The 22,159-nt window shown below is 34.8% G+C and overlaps 1 protein-coding gene across 1 annotated transcript in view; it reads left to right on the top strand.

Moving 5' to 3' along the window:
* The first annotated feature begins 20,100 nt into the window (after positions 1-20,100).
* Positions 20,101-22,159, top strand: part of LOC121385121 (EGF-like domain-containing protein 2) — a 25,157-nt gene continuing 23,098 nt past the window's right edge. Inside the window, exons 1-2 of the mRNA XM_041515658.1 lie at positions 20,101-20,236; positions 21,015-21,032. Coding sequence (XP_041371592.1) covers positions 20,101-20,236; positions 21,015-21,032 — 154 coding nt within the window. The remainder of the gene's footprint in view (positions 20,237-21,014; positions 21,033-22,159) is intronic.

Genomic DNA, 22,159 nt, shown 5'->3' with positions numbered 1-22,159 from the left:
TGGACTCAGAATTATTACATTGTACCTAAATATGACATTGACCCAGTCGGAATTTAGGTGGTGGATGAACTAACACAGAAGCCGGTGATTTATTTAATTCTAATCTACTCTAACTTAATCTTGGGGCCGAAATATGTACCTCCAGACGAAATTTGGCATATTTTTTCATTAGTTTGTCGATCCACAGTCTTGGGAAATTACCCATATTGTTGTAAGTGCGTTAACGGTGTTTTTGGAGCAATAGCGCTAAAGTGTCGTTTTGTAATAAACTATATTTTCCATATGTTATGTTGCTTATTAACATCTCAAAATCGCTGTCAATGCTCAACAGGACATGGAAAACAAATTCCCATTCCAACTTTTATCAGTTTTAACAAACAAACGGAATTATTTCAGTTTATTACAAAACGACACACGGGTACATTTTTCAAAGTGTCGTTTTGTAATAAAGTGTCGAATTGTAATAAAAAATTAATTTTTTTTTTATTTAATTCTAATCTACTCTAACTTAATCTTGGGGCCGAAATATGTACCTCCAGACGAAATTTGGCATAATTTTTTCATTAGTTTGTCGATCCACAGACTTGGGAAATTACCCATATTGTTGTAAGTGCGTTCAGGGTGTTTTTGGAGCAATAGCGCTAAAGTGTCGTTTTGCAAAAAACTATATTTTCCATATGTTATGTTGCTTATTAACATCTCAAAATCGCTGTCAATGCTCAACAGGACATGGAAAATAAATTCCCATTCCATCTTTTATCAGTTTTAACAAACAAACGGAATTATTTTAGTTGATTAGAAAACGACACACGGGTACATTTTTCAAAGTGTCGTTTTGTAATAAAGTGTCGAATTGTAATAAAAAAATTAAAACTTTTTTTATTTAATTCGAATTGTAATAAAAAACAAACACTTTTTTATTTAATTCTAATCTAATCTACTCTAACTTAATCTTGGGGCCGAAATATGTACCTCCAGACGAAATTTGGCATATTTTTTCATTAGTTTGTCGATCCACAGTCTTGGGAAATTACCCATATTGTTGTAAGTGCGTTCAGGGTGTTTTTGGAGCAATAGCGCTAAAGTGTCGTTTTGCAAAAAACTATATTTTCCATATGTTATGTTGCTTATTAACATCTCAAAATCGCTGTCAATGCTCAACAGGACATGGAAAATAAATTCCCATTCCATCTTTTATCAGTTTTAACAAACAAACGGAATTCTTGGGGCCGAAATATGTACCTCCAGACGAAATTTGGCATATTTTTTCCATTTGTTTGTCGATGCACAGACGGGAAATTACGCATATTGTTGTAAGTGCGTTAACGGTGTTTTTGGAGCAATACCGCTAAAGTGTCGTTTTGTAATAAACTATATTTTTCACATGTTATTTTGCTTATTAACATCTAAAAATCGCTGTCAATGCTAACAGGACATGGAAAATAAATTCTCATTCCATCTTTTATCAGTTTTAACAAACAAACGGAATTATTTTAGTTGATTAGAAAACGACACACGGGTACATTTTTCAAAGTGTCGTTTTGTAATAAAGTGTCGAATTGTAATAAAAAAATTAAAACTTTTTTTATTTAATTCTAATCTACTCTAACTTAATCTTGGGGCCGAAATATGTACCTCCAGACGAAATTTGGCATATTTTTTCATTAGTTTGTCGATCCACAGTCTTGGGAAATTACCCATATTGTTGTAAGTGCGTACAGGGTGTTTTTGGAGCAATAGCGCTAAAGTGTCGTTTTGCAAAAAACTATATTTTCCATATGTTATGTTGCTTATTAACATCTCAAAATCGCTGTCAATGCTCAACAGGACATGGAAAATAAATTCCCATTCCATCTTTTATCAGTTTTAACAAACAAACGGAATTCTTGGGGCCGAAATATGTACCTCCAGACGAAATTTGGCATATTTTTTCCATTTGTTTGTCGATGCACAGACGGGAAATTACGCATATTGTTGTAACGGTGTTTTTGGAGCAATAGCGCTAAAGTGTCGTTTTGTAATAAACTATATTTTTCACATGTTATTTTGCTTATTAACATCTAAAAATCGCTGTCAATGCTCAACAGGACATGGAAAATAAATTCTCATTCCATCTTTTATCAGTTTTAACAAACAAACGGAATTATTTCAGTTTATTACAAAACGACACACGGGTACATTTTTCAAAGTGTCGTTTTGTAATAATGTGTCGAATTGTAATAAAAAAAAAAATTTTTTTTATTTAATTCTAATCTACTCTAACTTAATCTTGGGGCCGAAATATGTACCTCCAGACGAAATTTGGCATATTTTTTCATTAGTTTGTCGATCCACAGTCTTGGGAAATTACCCATATTGTTGTAAGTGCGTTCAGGGTGTTTTTGGAGCAATAGCGCTAAAGTGTCGTTTTGCAAAAAACTATATTTTCCATATGTTATGTTGCTTATTAACATCTCAAAATCGCTGTCAATGCTCAACAGGACATGGAAAATAAATTCCCATTCCATCTTTTATCAGTTTTAACAAACAAACGGAATTCTTGGGGCCGAAATATGTACCTCCAGGAATTAGTGTCGTTTTCCATTTGTTTGATCCACAATCTTGGGGGAAATTTTGGCATATTGTTGTAAGTGCGTTCAGGGTGTTTTTGGAGCAATAGCGCTAAAGTGTCGTTTTGAGCAAAGCGCTAAACATGTTATTTTGCTTATTAACATCTCAAAATCGCTGTCAATGCTTTTCATGAAAAGTGTCATTCCATCTTTTATCAGTTTTAACAAACAAATAAAGTTGTCGAATTGTAATCAAAAAAAAGTGTCGTTTTGTAATAAAATGTTATTTTTTATTTAATTCTAATCTACTCTAACTTAATCTTGGGGCCGAAATATGTACCTCCAGACGAAATTTGGCATATTTTTTCCATTTGTTTGTCGATGCACAGACGGGAAATTACGCATATTGTTGTAAGTGCGTTAACGGTGTTTTTGGAGCAATACCGCTAAAGTGTCGTTTTGTAATAAACTATATTTTTCACATGTTATTTTGCTTATTAACATCTTAAAATCGCTGTCAATGCTCAACAGGACATGGAAAATAAATTCTCATTCCATCTTTTATCAGTTTTAACAAACAAACGGAATTCTTGGGGCCGAAATATGTACCTCCAGACGAAATTTGGCATATTTTTTCCATTTGTTTGTCGATCCACAGTCTTGGGAAATTACCCATATTGTTGTAAGTGCGTTAACGGTGTTTTTGGAGCAATACCGCTAAAGTGTCGTTTTGTAATAAACTATATTTTTCACATGTTATGTTGCTTATTAACATCTCAAAATCGCTGTCAATGCTCAACAGGACATGGAAAATAAATTCCCATTCCATCTTTTATCAGTTTTAACAAACAAACGGAATTATTTCAGTTGATTACAAAACGACACACGGGTACATTTTTCAAAGTGTCGTTTTGTAATAAAGTGTCGAATTGTAATAAAAAAAAAAATTTTATTTTTATTTAATTCTAATCTACTCTAACTTAATCTTGGGGCCGAAATATGTACCTCCAGACGAAATTTGGCATATTTTTTCCATTTGTTTGTCGATCCACAGTCTTGGGAAATTACCCATATTGTTGTAAGTGCGTTAACGGTGTTTTTGGAGCAATACCGCTAAAGTGTCGTTTTGTAATAAACGATATTTTTCACATGTTATTTTGCTTATTAACATCTTAAAATCGCTGTCAATGCTCAACAGGACATGGAAAATAAATTCTCATTCCATCTTTTATCAGTTTTAACAAACAAACGGAATTCTTGGGGCCGAAATATGTACCTCCAGACGAAATTTGGCATATTTTTTCATTAGTTTGTCGATCCACAGTCTTGGGAAATTACCCATATTGTTGTAAGTGCGTTCAGGGTGTTTTTGGAGCAATAGCGCTAAAGTGTCGTTTTGCAAAAAACTATATTTTCCATATGTTATGTTGCTTATTAACATCTCAAAATCGCTGTCAATGCTCAACAGGACATGGAAAATAAATTCCCATTCCATCTTTTATCAGTTTTAACAAACAAACGGAATTATTTTAGTTGATTAGAAAACGACACACGGGTACATTTTTCAAAGTGTCGTTTTGTAATAAAGTGTCGAATTGTAATAAAAAAATTAAAACTTTTTTTATTTAATTCTAATCTACTCTAACTTAATCTTGGGGCCGAAATATGTACCTCCAGACGAAATTTGGCATATTTTTTCCATTTGTTTGTCGATGCACAGACGGGAAATTACGCATATTGTTGTAAGTGCGTTAACGGTGTTTTTGGAGCAATACCGCTAAAGTGTCGTTTTGTAATAAACTATATTTTTCACATGTTATTTTGCTTATTAACATCTAAAAATCGCTGTCAATGCTCAACAGGACATGGAAAATAAATTCTCATTCCATCTTTTATCAGTTTTAACAAACAAACGGAATTATTTCAGTTGATTACAAAACGACACACGGGTTCATTTTTCAAAGTGTCGTTTTGTAATAAAGTGTCGAATTGTAATAAAAAAAAAAAAATTTTTTATTTAATTCTAACCTACTCTAACTTAATCTTGGGGCCGAAATATGTACCTCCAGACGAAATTTGGCATATTTTTTCCATTAGTTTGTCGATCCACAGTCTTGGGAAATTACCCATATTGTTGTAAGTGCGTTAACGGTGTTTTTGGAGCAATACCGCTAAAGTGTCGTTTTGTAATAAACGATATTTTTCACATGTTATTTTGCTTATTAACATCTTAAAATCGCTGTCAATGCTCAACAGGACATGGAAAATAAATTCTCATTCCATCTTTTATCAGTTTTAACAAACAAACGGAATTCTTGGGGCCGAAATATGTACCTCCAGACGAAATTTGGCATATTTTTTCCATTTGTTTGTCGATGCACAGACGGGAAATTACGCATATTGTTGTAAGTGCGTTAACGGTGTTTTTGGAGCAATAGCGCTAAAGTGTCGTTTTGTAATAAACTATATTTTCCACATGTTATGTTGCTTATTAACATCTAAAAATCGCTGTCAATGCTCAACAGGACATGGAAAATAAATTCCCATTCCATCTTTTATCAGTTTTAACAAACAAACGGAATTATTTCAGTTTATTACAAAACGACACACGGGTACATTTTTCAAAGTGTCGTTTTGTAATAAAGTGTCGAATTGTAATAAAAAAAATTTTTTTTTTATTTAATTCTAATCTACTCTAACTTAATCTTGGGGCCGAAATATGTACCTCCAGACGAAATTTGGCATATTTTTTTCATTAGTTTGTCGATCCACAGTCTTGGGAAATTACCCATATTGTTGTAAGTGCGTTCAGGGTGTTTTTGGAGCAATAGCGCTAAAGTGTCGTTTTGTAATAAACTATATTTTTCACATGTTATTTTGCTTATTAACATCTCAAAATCGCTGTCAATGCTCAACAGGACATGGAAAATAAATTCCCATTCCATCTTTTATCAGTTTTAACAAACAAACGGAATTATTTCAGAAATATTACAAAACGACACACGGGTACATTTTTCCATGTCGTTTTGTAATAAAGTGTCGAATTGTAATAAAAAAAAACATTTTTTATTTTGTTTTATTTAATTCTAATCTACTCTAACTTTTGTCTTGGGGCCGCTAAAGTACCCGTTTTGAAAAAAACTATATTTTTCACATGTTATCTTTGCTTATTAACATCTTAAAATCGCTGTCAATGTAACAGGACATGGAAAATAAATTCTCATTCCATCTTTATCAGTTTTAACAAACAAACGGAATTACTTCAGTTATTACAAAATATACACAACATTTTTCAAAATCGTCGTTTTGTTCTAAAGTGTCGAATTGTAAATAAAAAACATTACACTTTTATTTAATATTACTCTAACTTAATCTTGGGGCCGAAATATGTACCTCCAGACGAAATTTGGCAATAACAGCATTAGTTTGTCGATCCACAGTCTTGGGAAATTACCCATATTGTTGTAAGTGCGTTCAGGGTGTTTTTGGAGCAATATGCTAAAGTGTCGTTTTGTAAAAAACACCATACCCATATGTTATTTTGCTTATTAACGCTCAAAATCGAAGTCAATTCAACAGGACATGGAAAATAAATTCCCATTCCTAACTTTTTCAGTTTTTAATTAACGGAATTCTTGGGGCCTCGTTCATGTACGTGACGATAATTTGGCATATTTTTTCCAGGGGTTTGTAATGCACAGACTTGGGAAATTACCCATATTGTTGTAAGTGCGTTAACGGTGTTTTTGGAGCAATACCGCTAAAGTGTCTTTTGCAAATAAACTATTGCAACACATGTTATTTTGCTTATTAACATCTCAAAATCGCTGTCAATGCTCAACAGGACATGGAAAATAAATTCCTACAGTTTTACCTAGGAATCTTAGGATTATCAGCTTTTATTACCAAAAACGGAATAATGTTCTTGGGGCCGAAACTGTCTGTAATAATCTTACAGGGCCAAATATGAAAGTCCAGATCAAATTTAATTTTTTCCATTTGTTTGTCGATCCACAGACGGGAAATTACCCATATTGTTGTAAGTGCGTTAACGGTGTTTTTGGAGCAATAGCGCTAAAGTGTCGTTTTGTAATAAACTATATTTTTCCATATGTTATTTTGCTTATTAACATCTACTAAAATCGCTGTCAATGCTCAACAGATCATGGAAAATAAATTCGCCATTCCATCTTTTATCAGTTTTAACAAAAAACACTTCGCAGAGGTATTACGTTTGGATTTTCGCCACATGTTTGCCTCCACACGGGAAATTACATTTTTCAAGGCGTAACCGATCGAGGACTGTCGTGCAGAAGTCTTACGTAACAAGTTGCCCATCGCTGTCAATGCTTAAGTGGCAATCCCACTGCACACTTTTACAGTTCTTGGGGCCGAAATATCGTACCTCCAGACGAAATTTGGCATACTTTTTTTCCATGACATATATTAGTTTGTCGATCCACAGACGGGAAATTACCCATATTGTTGTAAGTGCGTTAAGGGTGTTTTTGGAGCAATAGCGCTAAAGTGTCGTTTTGTAATAAACTATATTTTTCACATGTTATTTTGCTTATTAACATCTCAAAATCGCTGTCAATGCTCAACAGGACATGGAAAATAAATTCCCATTCCATCTTTTATCAGTTTTAACAAACAAACGGAATTATTTCAGTTTATTACAAAACGACACACGGGTACATTTTTCAAAGTGTCGTTTTGTAATAAAGTGTCGAATTGTAATAAAAAAAATTTTTTTTTTATTTAATTCTAATCTACTCTAACTTAATCTTGGGGCCGAAATATGTACCTCCAGACGAAATTTGGCATATTTTTTCCATTAGTTTGTCGATCCACAGTCTTGGGAAATTACCCATATTGTTGTAAGTGCGTTAAGGGTGTTTTTGGAGCAATACCGCTAAAGTGTCGTTTTGTAATAAACTATATTTTTCACATGTTATTTTGCTTATTAACATCTAAAAATCGCTGTCAATGCTCAACAGGACATGGAAAATAAATTCTCATTCCATCTTTTATCAGTTTTAACAAACAAACGGAATTATTTCAGTTTATTACAAAACGACACACGGTGTTTTTGGAGCAATAGCGCGGGTACATTTTTCAAAGTGTCGTTTTGTAATAAAGTGTCGAATTGTAATAAACATTTTTTTTTATTTTTATTTAATTCTAATCTACTCTAACTTAATCTTGGGGCCGAAATATGTACCTCCAGACGAAATTTGGCATTATTTTTTACATTAGTTTGTCGAATCCACAGACTTGGGAAATTACCCATATTGTTGTAAGTGCGTTTAAAACCGTCATTTCATCTAAATGCTTTGTGTGCACGGGAGGTACCGGTTTGGGCGTAACCAGTAACAACCAATGTAACCAACTGTTACGAGTGTGTCAATGTATAAAAGGAAGGTATAAACTCCATTTTTATATAGAAAGTTCGCAAGGCGAGCTAGGATTCAATAAAATTGTTTTAATGATAAAAAGCAGCAAAAGTTTAACGACACCAGTAGAGCACATTGATTTATTAATCATCGGCTGTTGGATGTCAAATATTTGGTAATTTTGACATATTTTCAATAGTAGCAAGAGATCATTTATATGCACCATCCCACAGACATGATAGCACATACCATGACCTTTGATATACCTAAGCAAACAACAAAACAACACCATTCATTCATTCATTCATAAATAATTGAATGAATGAATGAATGAATGAATAAATAAATAAACATTAATGCTGGTACTGTTATTAGTACGACTACTACTGCTACTACCAATAATTATATTTTTACATATAATAATAATAATAATAATTAAAAAATCTGTATTTCCTGAATTGCCACATTTACGTAACACTATATATCCTAGTGGCGTGGGTATACAATGGGTTTGGGCCATCATTAAAGCTATTTTAGGGTGTGGTTTTTTCCACAGTAAAAACTGCTTTAATAAATTCGTTACGAAGTTGGCAATGTACAATTCTCCATTTGATATCTAATCTTAATATTAGTTTTGTTCATCCATTTGTTTTCATCAGCAGTAGCAGGTCACGTGGAATTAATATAAAGTAAAACGTCTTTATATCTGTTGTATATCCTACTTCTTTTTACAGACCACTGAAATGTTGTTATGAATAATGATAAATATGTACACAATCAAAGCACGTGTGCGCGCGCCTCTCTCTATATATACATAGAAATATTTTTTTTGTTTCTCCATTTCCGACCTGTAGTTTCAAATTTGGGTAGATATGTATGCAATTTCTTTCTCATTTTTTTCTCATTTTTTTTTTTTGGGGGGGGGGGGGGGATTCCATACATATTTTTGCAAGAGTGAAATAAATCATTTGCATATAATGCTGCATATGAAGTTTTTTATTCTGTCGCATATTAATATCGTAGTTTTGAACATTTCTGGATCATACATTGCAAAATTATTGATATCAGGTTTTAAACAAAACATCATTAATAAGTGATAGAAATAAGTAGAATTTTTCACTTGTCCACCGGACAAGTAGCACAGGGGGATCAGTTTCGGTGAACATAACCATTCGGTTCTAAAGCATATATATATATTTATAAACAAATTTATTGTCCAAATAGTTACCTCTTTATTAGTATTTCTACGCTTCAAATGAGCACTAAACTGACTGATAGGTAGCAAAGTTCAACACGTTAGCGTCAAAAACCGTTGCACCAGCCATAAATATTAGCAAAATCACCCGTTTCAGTATCTGAAACATTTAGTGAATTAGAATTAGATTTTTTTTCACTTGTCCACCGGACAAATAGCACAAGGAGATCAGTTTCGGTGAGTATAACCAGGCTTTCTAGATTATGGTAACCCTACTCCCATGGCTAGTGATATTCAATGTTGGCCTAGTAAATAACTAACATTGCCATGCCCGACGGCTAGTGAAAAAGTCAAATTTTGCAGTTGTCTATTTTGTAAATTTGAATAGCCTGCCCCCCCCCCCTCCCCAAGTTAATGTTTTAAAGCTATATCTCCCTATTTAGGTGACATATGTGATTATTACTATTATTTAGTAAAATTGTATTAACTTAAAGTAAAGTAGCGCTAGTGAATGTTTAATCATGGCTAGTAATTTGTTTAAAGTACTGATCCTGTGGCTAATGGATTATAAATATTGTAGAAGTCCTGCTATAAGCATTCGGTTCTAAAGCATATATATATATATATATATATATATATATATATATATATATATATATATATATATATATATATATATATATATATATTTATTTATTTATAAACAGAGAGTTATTGTCCAAGTAGTTACCTTTTTATTGTATTTTTACGCTACAAATGAACACTAAACTGGCTGTTATCTAGGAAAAGTTTCCCGCGTGAGCGCAAGAACCGTTACATCAGCCATAAATATTAGCAAAGTCACCCGTTTCGGTATCTGAAACATTTAGTCGTAGCCTAGTGGTAATGCGTTCACTCGATGCGCAGTCGGTCTGGGATCGGTGGACCCATTGGGCTATTTCTCGTTCCAGCCAGTACATCAGGACTGGCATATCAAAGGCTGTGGTATGTACTACCCTGTATGTGGGATGGTGCATATAAAAGATCCCTTGCTGCTAATCGAAAAGAGTAGCCCATGAAGTGGCGACAGCGGGTTTGCTCTCTCAATATATGTGTGATCCTTAACCATATGTCTTATGCCATATAACCGTACATAAAATGTGTTGAGTGTGTTGTTAAATAAAACATTTTATTCCTTCCTTCCTAAAACATTTAGTGGATTAGAATATAACCAGAACTTTTCAAAACAATACTGGTCAGTGTTTTGTCAAAACATGTATATGTTGCACAGTTTTCCGCACGTGCGTCAAAACCTGTAGCATGTATCAGCCGTAGACATTGTTAACTACGTCACTTGTTTTGATGAGTGAAACGTTTAGTGGTATAGTTTACAGCCAGAACTTTCCAAAACTTATTTTTCAGTATTTTATCAGAATATGTATGTTGTTCAACAAAACATGTACTTATAATAAAAAAGTAAAGTTTGTTTTATTTAACGACGCCACTAGAGTACATTGATTTGTTTTATCTTGTCATCGGCTATTGGACGTCAAACATATGGTGTACTTATAATAATTCATAAAACAATATCTTAAATGTTTTAAGGCAAATTTTCAAAATTGAATCTTTAAGAACCAATGTTAACAGACAACATTTTGGGAAAACGAATTTAACATGTTTTAGGTCTTGCAATTGTGTTATAAGTTGAGCAAATAAATGATTATACTGGTAATCAATGTTAACAGACAACATTTTGGGAAAACGAATTTAATATGTCTTATGTCTTGCAATTGTGTTATAAGTTGAGCAAATAAATGATTATACTGGTAACATTGTTTTGTTAAACATATAAGATGTATTCTGAGTTGTAATAAACATATAAATGGACATCCATAAAGATATTTATGTTAAAACATATAAGGACCACAGAGGACATTTTGTTTTCAAAATTGTGATTAGCGACAGTTACTAATCTGCCTGAAAATCGATTAGCAATTACTAATTTTGTGTAGCAATTTGTTTTTTAAACATATAGTATGATAAATTATATAACAACAGACGATTTTAAAATAATTTTTATATCATTTATTTATTGCAATTTTATTTAGTAGCTATAAAGAACAAATAATTCCAGATAGCCATATTTGATGTACATAATGTGGTAAGACATAACCAGTATTCTCTTGTTTGTCGCTATTTAAAAACCCCCAAAACAACTTGCTTGACCTTTGCTTGCTATGTGACATCAACATTCAACAAATAAATCAACTACAGTATAAAATGTATAGAGGATTATAAGCGAGTTACCAGTTATTATCAAATTTATGTCCCGAGTGAAATAATGTTCAGTTCTCACGAGCTTTAGCGAGTGACAAATGAAAATTATTTCACGAGGGACATAAATTTGATAATAACTGGTACCGAGTTTGTTATTTTATTTATTACCCCAGCTATTTGGGTTTTTTAAAAGCCTTTATTTTCGATATAGCATACATCAGCTACACGTCCATGTATAATAGAAACGACATAAACTACTTTACTGTTCTGGGTATTGCTTTGACTTTGTATTTTATTCACGGTTCACAGATAATTTTCAAAACCCAAAGTTCTATATATTCTGTAAAACAAAATCTATAAAGAATTGCACTAAACTACCATTTTATTACAAGTTTAACACTGAAACCAGAAATATGTTAACGCAAACGCTTTAAACTACGTGACGTCATTATTTGCTTTGCTAAATCGTGATGACGTCATATTTAGTACCGACAAGGTGATTGGTTTGTTGGCCTCAAATCGTCCAATAGTAGTGTTCGTTAAACCAATGCATGATCATTTCTCAATGATGTTTATTTTCTCCGTTATGAGTGCCTGCTGGGGTAATAAATTTATTTATCTATCGAATTCCAATAAATATTATAGAATAGCTGACCAGATTAAAACAAAATAGTTACCGTTTTGATGTGCCCGTAGTTACACAATAATTAGCCTACTTAAAAACAATCGGCCTAGAGAGCTCCGCTATTTAATTTTCAATTTTGTCACGATAGTAAATAATAATCCATTAATTTATAAAGACCACATTAGAATATCCCTATAGGAAGTTTAAGAATTATCTAATAAAATAAAATAAATAATAATACTTTAAAAAAAACATGGCCACTGTAGAGCGTTTACATACTAATTTCTATTATTTGGGAATAGGGTTGTCTGAAAGTCTTTGTACATTTTATTCGATTCAGCTTGAAAACAAGAAATATAAAATATAAATTACCTGACCAATCTGGGTCCCAAAGCCAACATTTTTACAAGTTATAGAACTATTTATATGTTATCTTATAGTACCAAGTTTCAGAACTATCAGATACAAACTACAAGGAGTTTAAAACTTTAGGAGAAGATATACTTGAATTTTTTTTTTATTTAATTTTTTTTAATTCAATACAAATTAAAAAAAAAATCACAATTTCCAAAATATTTCTCTATTAGTTTGTGAAGACTGCCCCTAAAAATTATTATCCAATCAATGTTTAGAAGAAGATAGACTTTAAAATGTTCAATGTTAAATTTATAATTAAAATTTTAAAATTTAATAAAAAATAAAAACATTTCAAAAATATATTTTTTATTATTTTATGAAGACTCCCCCCGACAATCATAGTACCGTTTTTCAAAATTATCCAAAGAACGTTGAAGTAGCGAATATCTAATTTAGGCCTATTATATTTAATTAATATCTTGAGGTTTTGGGACGAGATTGTTATAATTTTGTCTTCTTCTTCTTCTTCTCCTTTTTTCTTTCTTCTTCCTCTTCTTCTTATTATTTGGTACCTGTACTGCATTGACCCACGGCAATCGCTACCCCCCCCCCCCCACACACACACAACGCATTTGGAGATGATTACAAACTCTTTTGTTTTAAACTTTGCCTGAGGTATCTAAAACCATAAATGATTAATTAAGGGGTCATTTCAAACCTCCAACACATCGCACTATACAAATAATGTTCGCGGGAGGGATCCGATGTTTTACGTAATATCAGTACCGTTTGGAGCCTGATAATAATTTTTTAATTTAAATTAAAAAAAGGCCCTAACTAAACATACTTATGTCAAAGGAATATTCGCCATTGTGACGACACTGACTGACACTTAGAACAACCATAAGCCGCTATGCACTAGAATCGCGGAAGTTATTTTGATTATGGGAATCAGTCAAGTGAATTCGATTTAAAAACTTCTTTTATTTGAGAGTATATTATAACATGTAAGCAGTTTGAAACTAATTTATAAGAACGACTGATATAATTTAAATAAAATATCCCAGTAGACACAATTCGTTTTCACTTCATGAACAGGATTTTTACATGGCCCCTAAATAAACATAACCAGTTGTAAACAGCTGAGCCGTTACTCAATTCAATTCTTTATTCACCGTAAGCATAGCGGCTTATTGGTATGAACAAACAACAATACTAGTAAACATACAATATCACATGTACATACAATTAGGATAATAAATAGAACACACACACACACACACACATGTACATATATATTCTCAATAAGGAGAATGTAAATTATAGTTTTATAGGTAGAGTATTATATACAAATTGACATTCAAATGCAACATATTATATATCTTGATAATTCCAGTATATTTAGACTACTCATTATTATTGTCTAACGACGGGTGGATATCTGAACAGCTGTATAACAACTGTAAGTGGTGTTCCTAAGTGGAGGAACTTAGCAAAAAAGAAAAGATGCTGGGCAAAACACAGACAAAGGGACTTCGGCAGTACGGGGATATATATTCTCAGATATATTTAACATGTTCTTTGTTGTTAAGGACGACCTTCAAAATTTAATCATTTCAAAAATATGGATCGCGAAATTACGCGATACGTTTTAGAATTGTGTCACGATCTCTGAATCTTGCACAGCGATTCTCGACGCGATACTGAACAAAATGTTCTCTGGACCATATATTTTTGGCAAATATCTGTGAACAGGTTTGCCAGTAGAAATCGTTACACCCAATTAACTTCAATACCTAGATAGCAATACAGCCGAGGACAGACACAAATAGTTTTCTTTCAAATTACAGACTTTGAAAACCATAGAAAAGGCGTATAAAGAAATGTGCCGTGTTTATGAGTGGGTTAAAGTTACAGTGTCATAATAATATCATGCACAAATATGAAATAAAAGTCAACTGCACTTTAAAAAAATTCGTGTGTGTTCGCTATGCACGGAGAACATCAAACGTATACGCTCGATTCGTCGCCTGTGCGGTCATTGCTCGGCAAACCACAAACGACAGCCTGTTGTCAATTTAAGTTAACAGGTGCGTTTGCGGATTTGAAATTGTAGGGTTCGTCTCAAAAAATGAAATGAGAGTTCTTGCGTTGTACAAAGAACGTTCGGTTGAGGATACGTACTATTCTTTCGATCTTGACAACGGTTGAGGATACGTACTATTCTTTGATATTGACAACGTACTATCGACAATCGTACCTTCCTATTTAAGAATTAATATTTTATAAAGTGTTAGTAAAACTTTCAAAGTTTAGTTTGTATAACACATTAATCATGTATATATTTTTAATAAAATATACTAAAGTAGAAAATTACAGTTTTCACTTTTTAATTTTACATGTGGTAAAATCGACAAATTCAAATAAATATTATTTCGTTTGGAAAGTGTAAAGTTAGTTTGTTTTGTTTAACGACATCAGTGTTAGAGCATATTGATTTAATAATCATCTGCTTTTGGATGTCAAACGTTTGGTAATTTTGACATATAATCTAAGAGAGGAAACGGGCGCATGTGCAGGGGGGGGGGGGGGAGGGTATTGGGGGTCGAAACCGTTCCCTGACCAAGATAAAACAAAAAATTGAAATATATTTTCTGGGGGAACATGGCCCCATATAAACTTCGCTCAACGCAGTCTATAAACCCCAACCCCGCTGAAATCCCTGCACACGCACCTTGGAAACCCGCTACATGTTAAAAATATTTTATTATTATTATTTATTTTTAGCAAGGGATCATTTATATGTACCATACCACAGACAGGATATCACATACCATGGTCTTTTTCTATACCCGCCGATGGGGATCGATCCTAGACTGATCGCGCATTTCCAAAAAACACCTTTTTAGGTCTAAGTAATGAATAAAAATAACATAGTCTTGAAAATTGTTAGGTAAATCGAACACAGTACCCTCTTCCTCTACCCCTAGAGCCTTACGTAATTAGTAACACCCCCTTACATGTAACGCGTATGCCAACAGCTGGCCACTGTCAAAATTTCAAGGCAAATCCCCAACCCACCAACCCCTGGAAAGGCGTTGTACCATACCTCTATGGATATAAATATGTTTTGGAGATATGAGCCGACCCATCAATCATGACAGTTAAATTTGTTCAAAAATTGCGAAATCTCACATCATCTCTTGTTGGGGAATTCCACACTTGTGATAAGCCAATGAAAACCGAGATCGGCAGGAGCCCGTCAAAGTGTCCTTTTTCTTTTCTTTTTTATTATTATTATTTAAAAAAAAAATGTAAATGCCATCCGTGCAGTACATCAAATCCTCCTCTAAAAAAACACCCATCAACAACAACACTATGTTTTCCAGTGACACACGCTGTGTTAATTTTCGTATACGTTTTGGATGAGAGCACATTCTAAGTGACATGAATGCGTCATATATCGGACAATGAATATTCCGACAGTAATTCCATTTTATTACAGCTGACTCACTGAACCACAGTTATTTAACATTAGGGTTAGGTGTAGGGCTACTGAGCTATTTTTCGTTCCAGCCAGTGCACCACGAGTGGTAGGGTATATCAAAGGCCGTGTGCTATCCTGTCTGTGTGATGGTGCATATAAAAGATCGCTTGCTTCTGATGAAAAAACATAAAATAAATGTAGCGCATTTCTTCTCTAAGACGTAATGTCGAAAATACGAAACGTTTGACATCTAATAGCAGGGCCTTAGCTAGCGGGGGGGGGGGGGGGGGGGAAGGGGGCAAGGGGGGAAAGCATTATAGAAACTTAAAGAAAATTCTCTTCTTAACTGTTTAAGGAGTTTTAGACTATTAACTATTCAGTTGCCCCCCCCCCCCCCCCGTCCCACAAACAAAAAATCCTAGCTACGGCCCTGAATAGCCGATGATTAATAAATCAATGTCATCTAGTATTGTCGTTAAACAAAACAAAGTTTTAGGTGTAGGGTTAAAATGATAAGATGGCGATATGTAAAATGCATGAATTTAAATTAAAAAAAAAAAAAAAAAATGACGATTTAAATGACATCGATAGCTTGTATTATATATTTAGAACGAGATAGGGGGGGGGGGTATGGCGACGTTGTCTATTGACTTGGACACAACAGCTTCACATTACAATGAACGGAAGCCGGTCTCGGTGGTGTCGTGGTTAAGCCATCAGACATAACGTTGGTAGGTACAGGGTTCGCAGCCCGGTACCGGCTTCCACTCAGAGCGAGTTTTAACGACTCAGTGGGTAGATGTAAGGCCACTACACCCTGTTTTCTCTCACTAACCACTAACAATTAACTCACTGTCCTGGACAGACAGACCAGATGGCTGAGGTGTGTACCCAGGACAGCGTGCTTGAACCTTAATTGGACATAAGCACGAAAATAATTTGAAATGTAATGAAGTGAACGGGAGTTATGAATGCGCCCTTTACTGAGAACAAGTTGGTTTACCGTGGCTCTAATGTGCTCTAGAGGTGTCGTTACCCCCCCAAAAAACAAACAAACAAAACCCCCCCCCCAAAAAAAAAAACCCAAAAAAAACACACACTAAAAACACACAAAAAACAACACAAACAAACAACCCCCCAAAAAACCCCAAACAACAACAACAACAACAACAACAAAAACAACAACAACACAACAAAAACAACAACAACAACAACAAACAACAGCAACAAACAAACAAAAAACGTGGCTCTAATACAGTAAAGTCTATTGACCTGGCATATTTAATGCTACTTGTCTGCTGTCATAACGCCGAAACATTTTGAGATATTTTGTACCATTTACCAAAAATGTATCTGAAGTCAAATTACCGTAAAATATATAATATTTGTTGAGTACGAAGTACAGGGTTCGCAGCCCGGTACCTGCTTCCACTCAGAGCGAGTTTTAACGACCCAGTGGGTAGGTAGGTGTAAGACCACTACACCCTCTTCTCTCTCTCACTAACCACTAACAATTAACTGCGCCACTGGATACGCAACCTGTTATATGATAAGATAATGCATTACCTTATTCTATTTTAGAACTGATCATCCCACACTACGATGCTGTTCTTTGTCTGTTTCCTTCAAGTGCTAGGCATTGTCTGGGCTGGTGGCCGTAAGTTATTGCTATTGTTAGGTATTCAAACGCCTTAGCTGCAGATACCTATTATAATCGTTAAATTTATTATTAGGTCACCAAGCGCCTTAGCTGCAGAGAACTATTACAGTCGTTAAACTTATTATTAGGTCACCAAGCGCCTTAGCTGCAGAGAACTATTACAGTCGTTAAACTTATTATTAGGTCACGAAGCGCCTTAGCTGCAGAGAACTGTTACAGTCGTTAAACTTATTATTAGGTCACGAAGCGCCTTAGCTGCAGATAACTGTTACAGTCGTTAAACTTATTATTAGGTCACGAAGCGCCTTAGCTGCAGATAACTGTTACAGTCGTTAAACTTATTATTAGGTCACGAAGCGCCTTAGCTGCAGATAACTGTTACAATCGTCAAACTTATTATTAGGTCACGAAGCGCCTTAGCTGCAGATCACTATTACAATCGTCAAACTTATTATTAGGTCACGAAGCGCCTTAGCTGCAGATCACTATTACAATCGTCAAACTTATTATTAGGTCACGAAGCGCCTTAGCTGCAGAGAACTATTACAATCGCCAAACTTATTATTAGGTCACGAAGCGCCTTAGCTGCAGAGAACTATTACAATCGCCAAACTTATTATTAGGTCACGAAGCGCCTTAGCTGCAGATAACTATTACAATCGTCAAACTTATTATTAGGTCACGAAGCGCCTTTAGCTGCAGAGAACTATTACAATCGTGAAACTTATTATTAGGTCACGAAGCGCCTTAGCTGCAGAGAACTATTACAATCGTCAAACTTATTATTAGGTCACCAAACGCCTCAGCTGCAGAGAACTATTACAATCGTCAAACTTATTATTAGGTCACGAAGCGCCTCAGCTGCAGATAACTATTAGAATCGTCAAACTTATTATTAGGTCACGAAGCGCCTCAGCTGCAGATCACTATTACAATCGTCAAACTTATTATTAGGTCACGAAGCGCCTCAGCTGCAGATCACTATTACAATCGTCAAACTTATTATTAGGTCACGAAGCGCCTTAGCTGCAGATCACTATTACAATCGCCAAACTTATTATTAGGTCACGAAGCGCCTTAGCTGCAGATCACTATTACAATCGCCAAACTTATTATTAGGTCACGAAGCGCCTTAGCTGCAGAGAACTATTACAATCGTCAAACTTATTATTAGGTCACGAAGCGCCTTAGCTGCAGAGAACTATTACAATCGTCAAACTTATTATTAGGTCACGAAGCGCCTTTAGCTGCAGAGAACTATTACAATCGTCAAACTTATTATTAGGTCACGAAGCGCCTTAGCTGCAGAGAACTATTACAATCGTCAAACTTATTATTAGGTCACCAAGCGCCTCAGCTGCAGAGAACTATTATAATTAGGTCACGAAGCGCCTTAGCTGCAGATACCTATTATAATCGTCAAACTTATTATTAGGTCACCAAGCGCCTTAGCTGCAGATAACTATTATAATCGTCAAACTTATTATTAGGTCACCAAACGCCTTAGCTGCAGATAACTATTATAATCGTCAAACTTATTATTAGGTCACGAAGCGCCTTAGCTGCAGATAACTATTATAATCGTCAAACTTATTATTAGGTCACGAAGCGCCTTAGCTGCAGATAACTATTATAATCGTCAAACTTATTATTAGGTCACGAAGCGCCTTAGCTGCAGATAACTATTATAATCGTCAAACTTATTATTAGGTCACGAAGCGCCTTAGCTGCAGATAACTATTACAATCGTTAAACTTATTATTAGGTCACGAAACGCCTTAGCTGCAGAGAACTATTACAATCGTTAAACTTATTATTAGTTCACCAAACGCCTTAGCTGCAGTGACCTATTGTAATCGTTAAAATTATTATCAGCACCAAGCGCCTTAGCAGCGGAGACATATTGCAATTATTATTATTATTATTTATAAACTCTCTAAGCGCCTTGTAACATTTGGAATCATGATTATTATTATTATTATTATTATATTTATTTATTTATTGTTCAAATTCAATTTTTCTTATTTTTTCCCTATCATTAATATATGTTTCGCATTAATAAGTGAAGCTAATTTTCAGATTTGGGTGTTATTACAGAAATTATTTGATTGATTTTTTTGTTTTCATATTTGAAAGCCTTTAATTCGTGATTGGGGAACTATACCAATACAAGTTACCCCCAGCTTTTAATAAAACAGTTGTTACTACCAGTCCTATAGTTGGTGGGAAATGTTGTAAAAAGTGTTTTCATGTGGGCAATAAATGTATGCAGTTTTATTTCAGCACCACTATGTAAAGTGGCCTGTAGAACTAAGATCTACGATTTTGTACGAAACTATGGGCGCTGTAAGAGCACCCTTGTTATGTCGAAAATAAGCCATGAAAAGTTCCACTTTCTTTCATTCAACACGTGCAATTAACCAAGGCAATAGATTATGCCGTGGCGATTGCCGTGGTGTTCTCAAATGTTCTTGGGATTTATTTTGAATTGAAACTTTAAATTTTCTGTCACTTTTCTTAGTTAATTATTTATTTTTATAATACATGTCAGGGGTCTCGCTACATGTCATAAGCGATGACGGGCCCGCCATCTCTTAAGACTAATTTCCAGTACGCCCGCCATCCATTGGCAGCGACAATAATATCCGCCATCCGTTTATTTAGGCCGCCATCCAAAATCACAAGTCATGCCATCGTCTTGAACTACCAGAGTAATCAAGTTCATCGTCGTTTACAAGACATTTTCGAAGTACATGTACCCTGCAAATCTTAGGTACCATCCCTTCCTATAAGTGGAACCAGCTCTACCGATTCCCTCCATCCCTTTCCTGAATACTGGAGAGACCACTGCATGTACTAACAAAATATACTTCTCTGATATACATTAACCGCAAAACCGCCGTAAAAATGACATGGAGACTTTCTGAACGGCATATATTCACAGTGGTCATTTTCTCAATAGCCAGAGTTGTTAATACTCTGAGGTGGGGCTGTGAGTATGTTTTCTCATTTGAGATTGTTAATCGATCGATCTATGGAAGGAAGGAAATATTTTATTTAACGACTCACTCAATACATTGTATTTACGGTTATATGGCGTCAGACATATGGTTACGGACCACACAGATATTGAGAGAGGAAACCCGCTGTCGCCACGTCTTTTATATGCACCATCCCACAGACAGGATAACACATACCACGACCTTTGATATACCAGTCGTTTGCACTGGCTGGAGCGAGAAATAGCCCAATGGGCCCACCGAAGGGGATCGATCCCAGACCGAGCGCGCATCAAGCGAACGCTTTACCACTGGGCTATCAATCCGCCGCCAATCAATCTATGGATGCATTTACCCGTCCATCCACCCGTGGGTGATTCATTCATTCATTTCTTAGTTAATTCATAAGTTCATCCGTTCATTCTTCCATTCATTACTTCTTTCCTGCAAGCATACATTCACTAATATTGATCAATTCTTGTTTTTACAGCTGATCCACCCGCTCCAGGTAAGTCTATTTACTTTTGTTTGACACTCAGCAGCTGATGTTTACTTTTGTCGTTGAAATGGGCAGAATTTGAAATGTCAATTAGTGAAAACGTTAATAGAATATTTTAAAAATGAAAACGTTATCAAGCCAAAAAAAAGGGGAAAAAAAGGAATTGACTGCTCGGCCAAATATTTATTGATCGGAAAATTTAATCATAAAAAAAAGTGATTTCGATAAAATTCTAAACTAATGTTTACAATGTAAAGTCCCTTTCTATATATATATATATATATATATATATATATATATAGAGAGAGAGAGAGAGAGAGAGAGAGAGAGAGAGAGAGAGAGAGAGAGAGAGAGAGAGATAGTCCAGTTGACATGATGGTATGATACGAGATAGTACCAATATAAAACCAATATGAAACAAAGTAAAGTGCTGTAAGGTCGAGTGGGATCCGAACCCAGTACCTGCCATCCTGTTGACCGATGGCCTAACCACGACGCCACTGAGGTCTGTGCACAGCCGAAAGAAACGTCATACCGCGGCGAGCTCCAGACTGGGAATGATAACATAGATCAAATAGACATTCAGTTATACTCGTAATATACATTCACTTATAGTTGCAATTTCTAAATATTAATTTTTTATAAATGCTTATCTTCCTCCAAATGTTTTTTATGACATGACATATATGGTTCCTATGGCACCGATTCATGTCATCATAGAAGAAAAGGCAAACTGTCCAATCAGCGCGGTGTACATGACCATCAATACACACTGTCCAATAAGCGCTGTATCCATGACCATCAATACACACTGTCCAATCAGCGCGGTTTACATGACCATCAATAAACAATGTCCAATCAGCGCGGTATACATGGCCATCAATACACACTGTCCAATAAGCGCTGTATCCATGACCATCAATACACACTGTCCAATAAGCGCTGTATCCATGACCATCAATACACACTGTCCAATAAGCGCTGTATCCATGACCATCAATACACACTGTCCAATCAGCGCGGTATACATGACCATCAATACACACTGTCCAATAAGCGCTGTATCCATGACCATCAATACACACTGTCCAATCAGCGCGGTTTACATGACCATCAATAAACTGTCCAATCAGCGC

The sequence above is a fragment of the Gigantopelta aegis genome, chromosome 11 (genome assembly GCF_016097555.1).
Source record: "Gigantopelta aegis isolate Gae_Host chromosome 11, Gae_host_genome, whole genome shotgun sequence".
Taxonomy (NCBI): domain Eukaryota; kingdom Metazoa; phylum Mollusca; class Gastropoda; order Neomphalida; family Peltospiridae; genus Gigantopelta; species Gigantopelta aegis.
The sequence above is the reverse complement of the archived record's forward strand: the minus strand, read 5'-3'. Positions and strand labels throughout refer to the sequence as shown.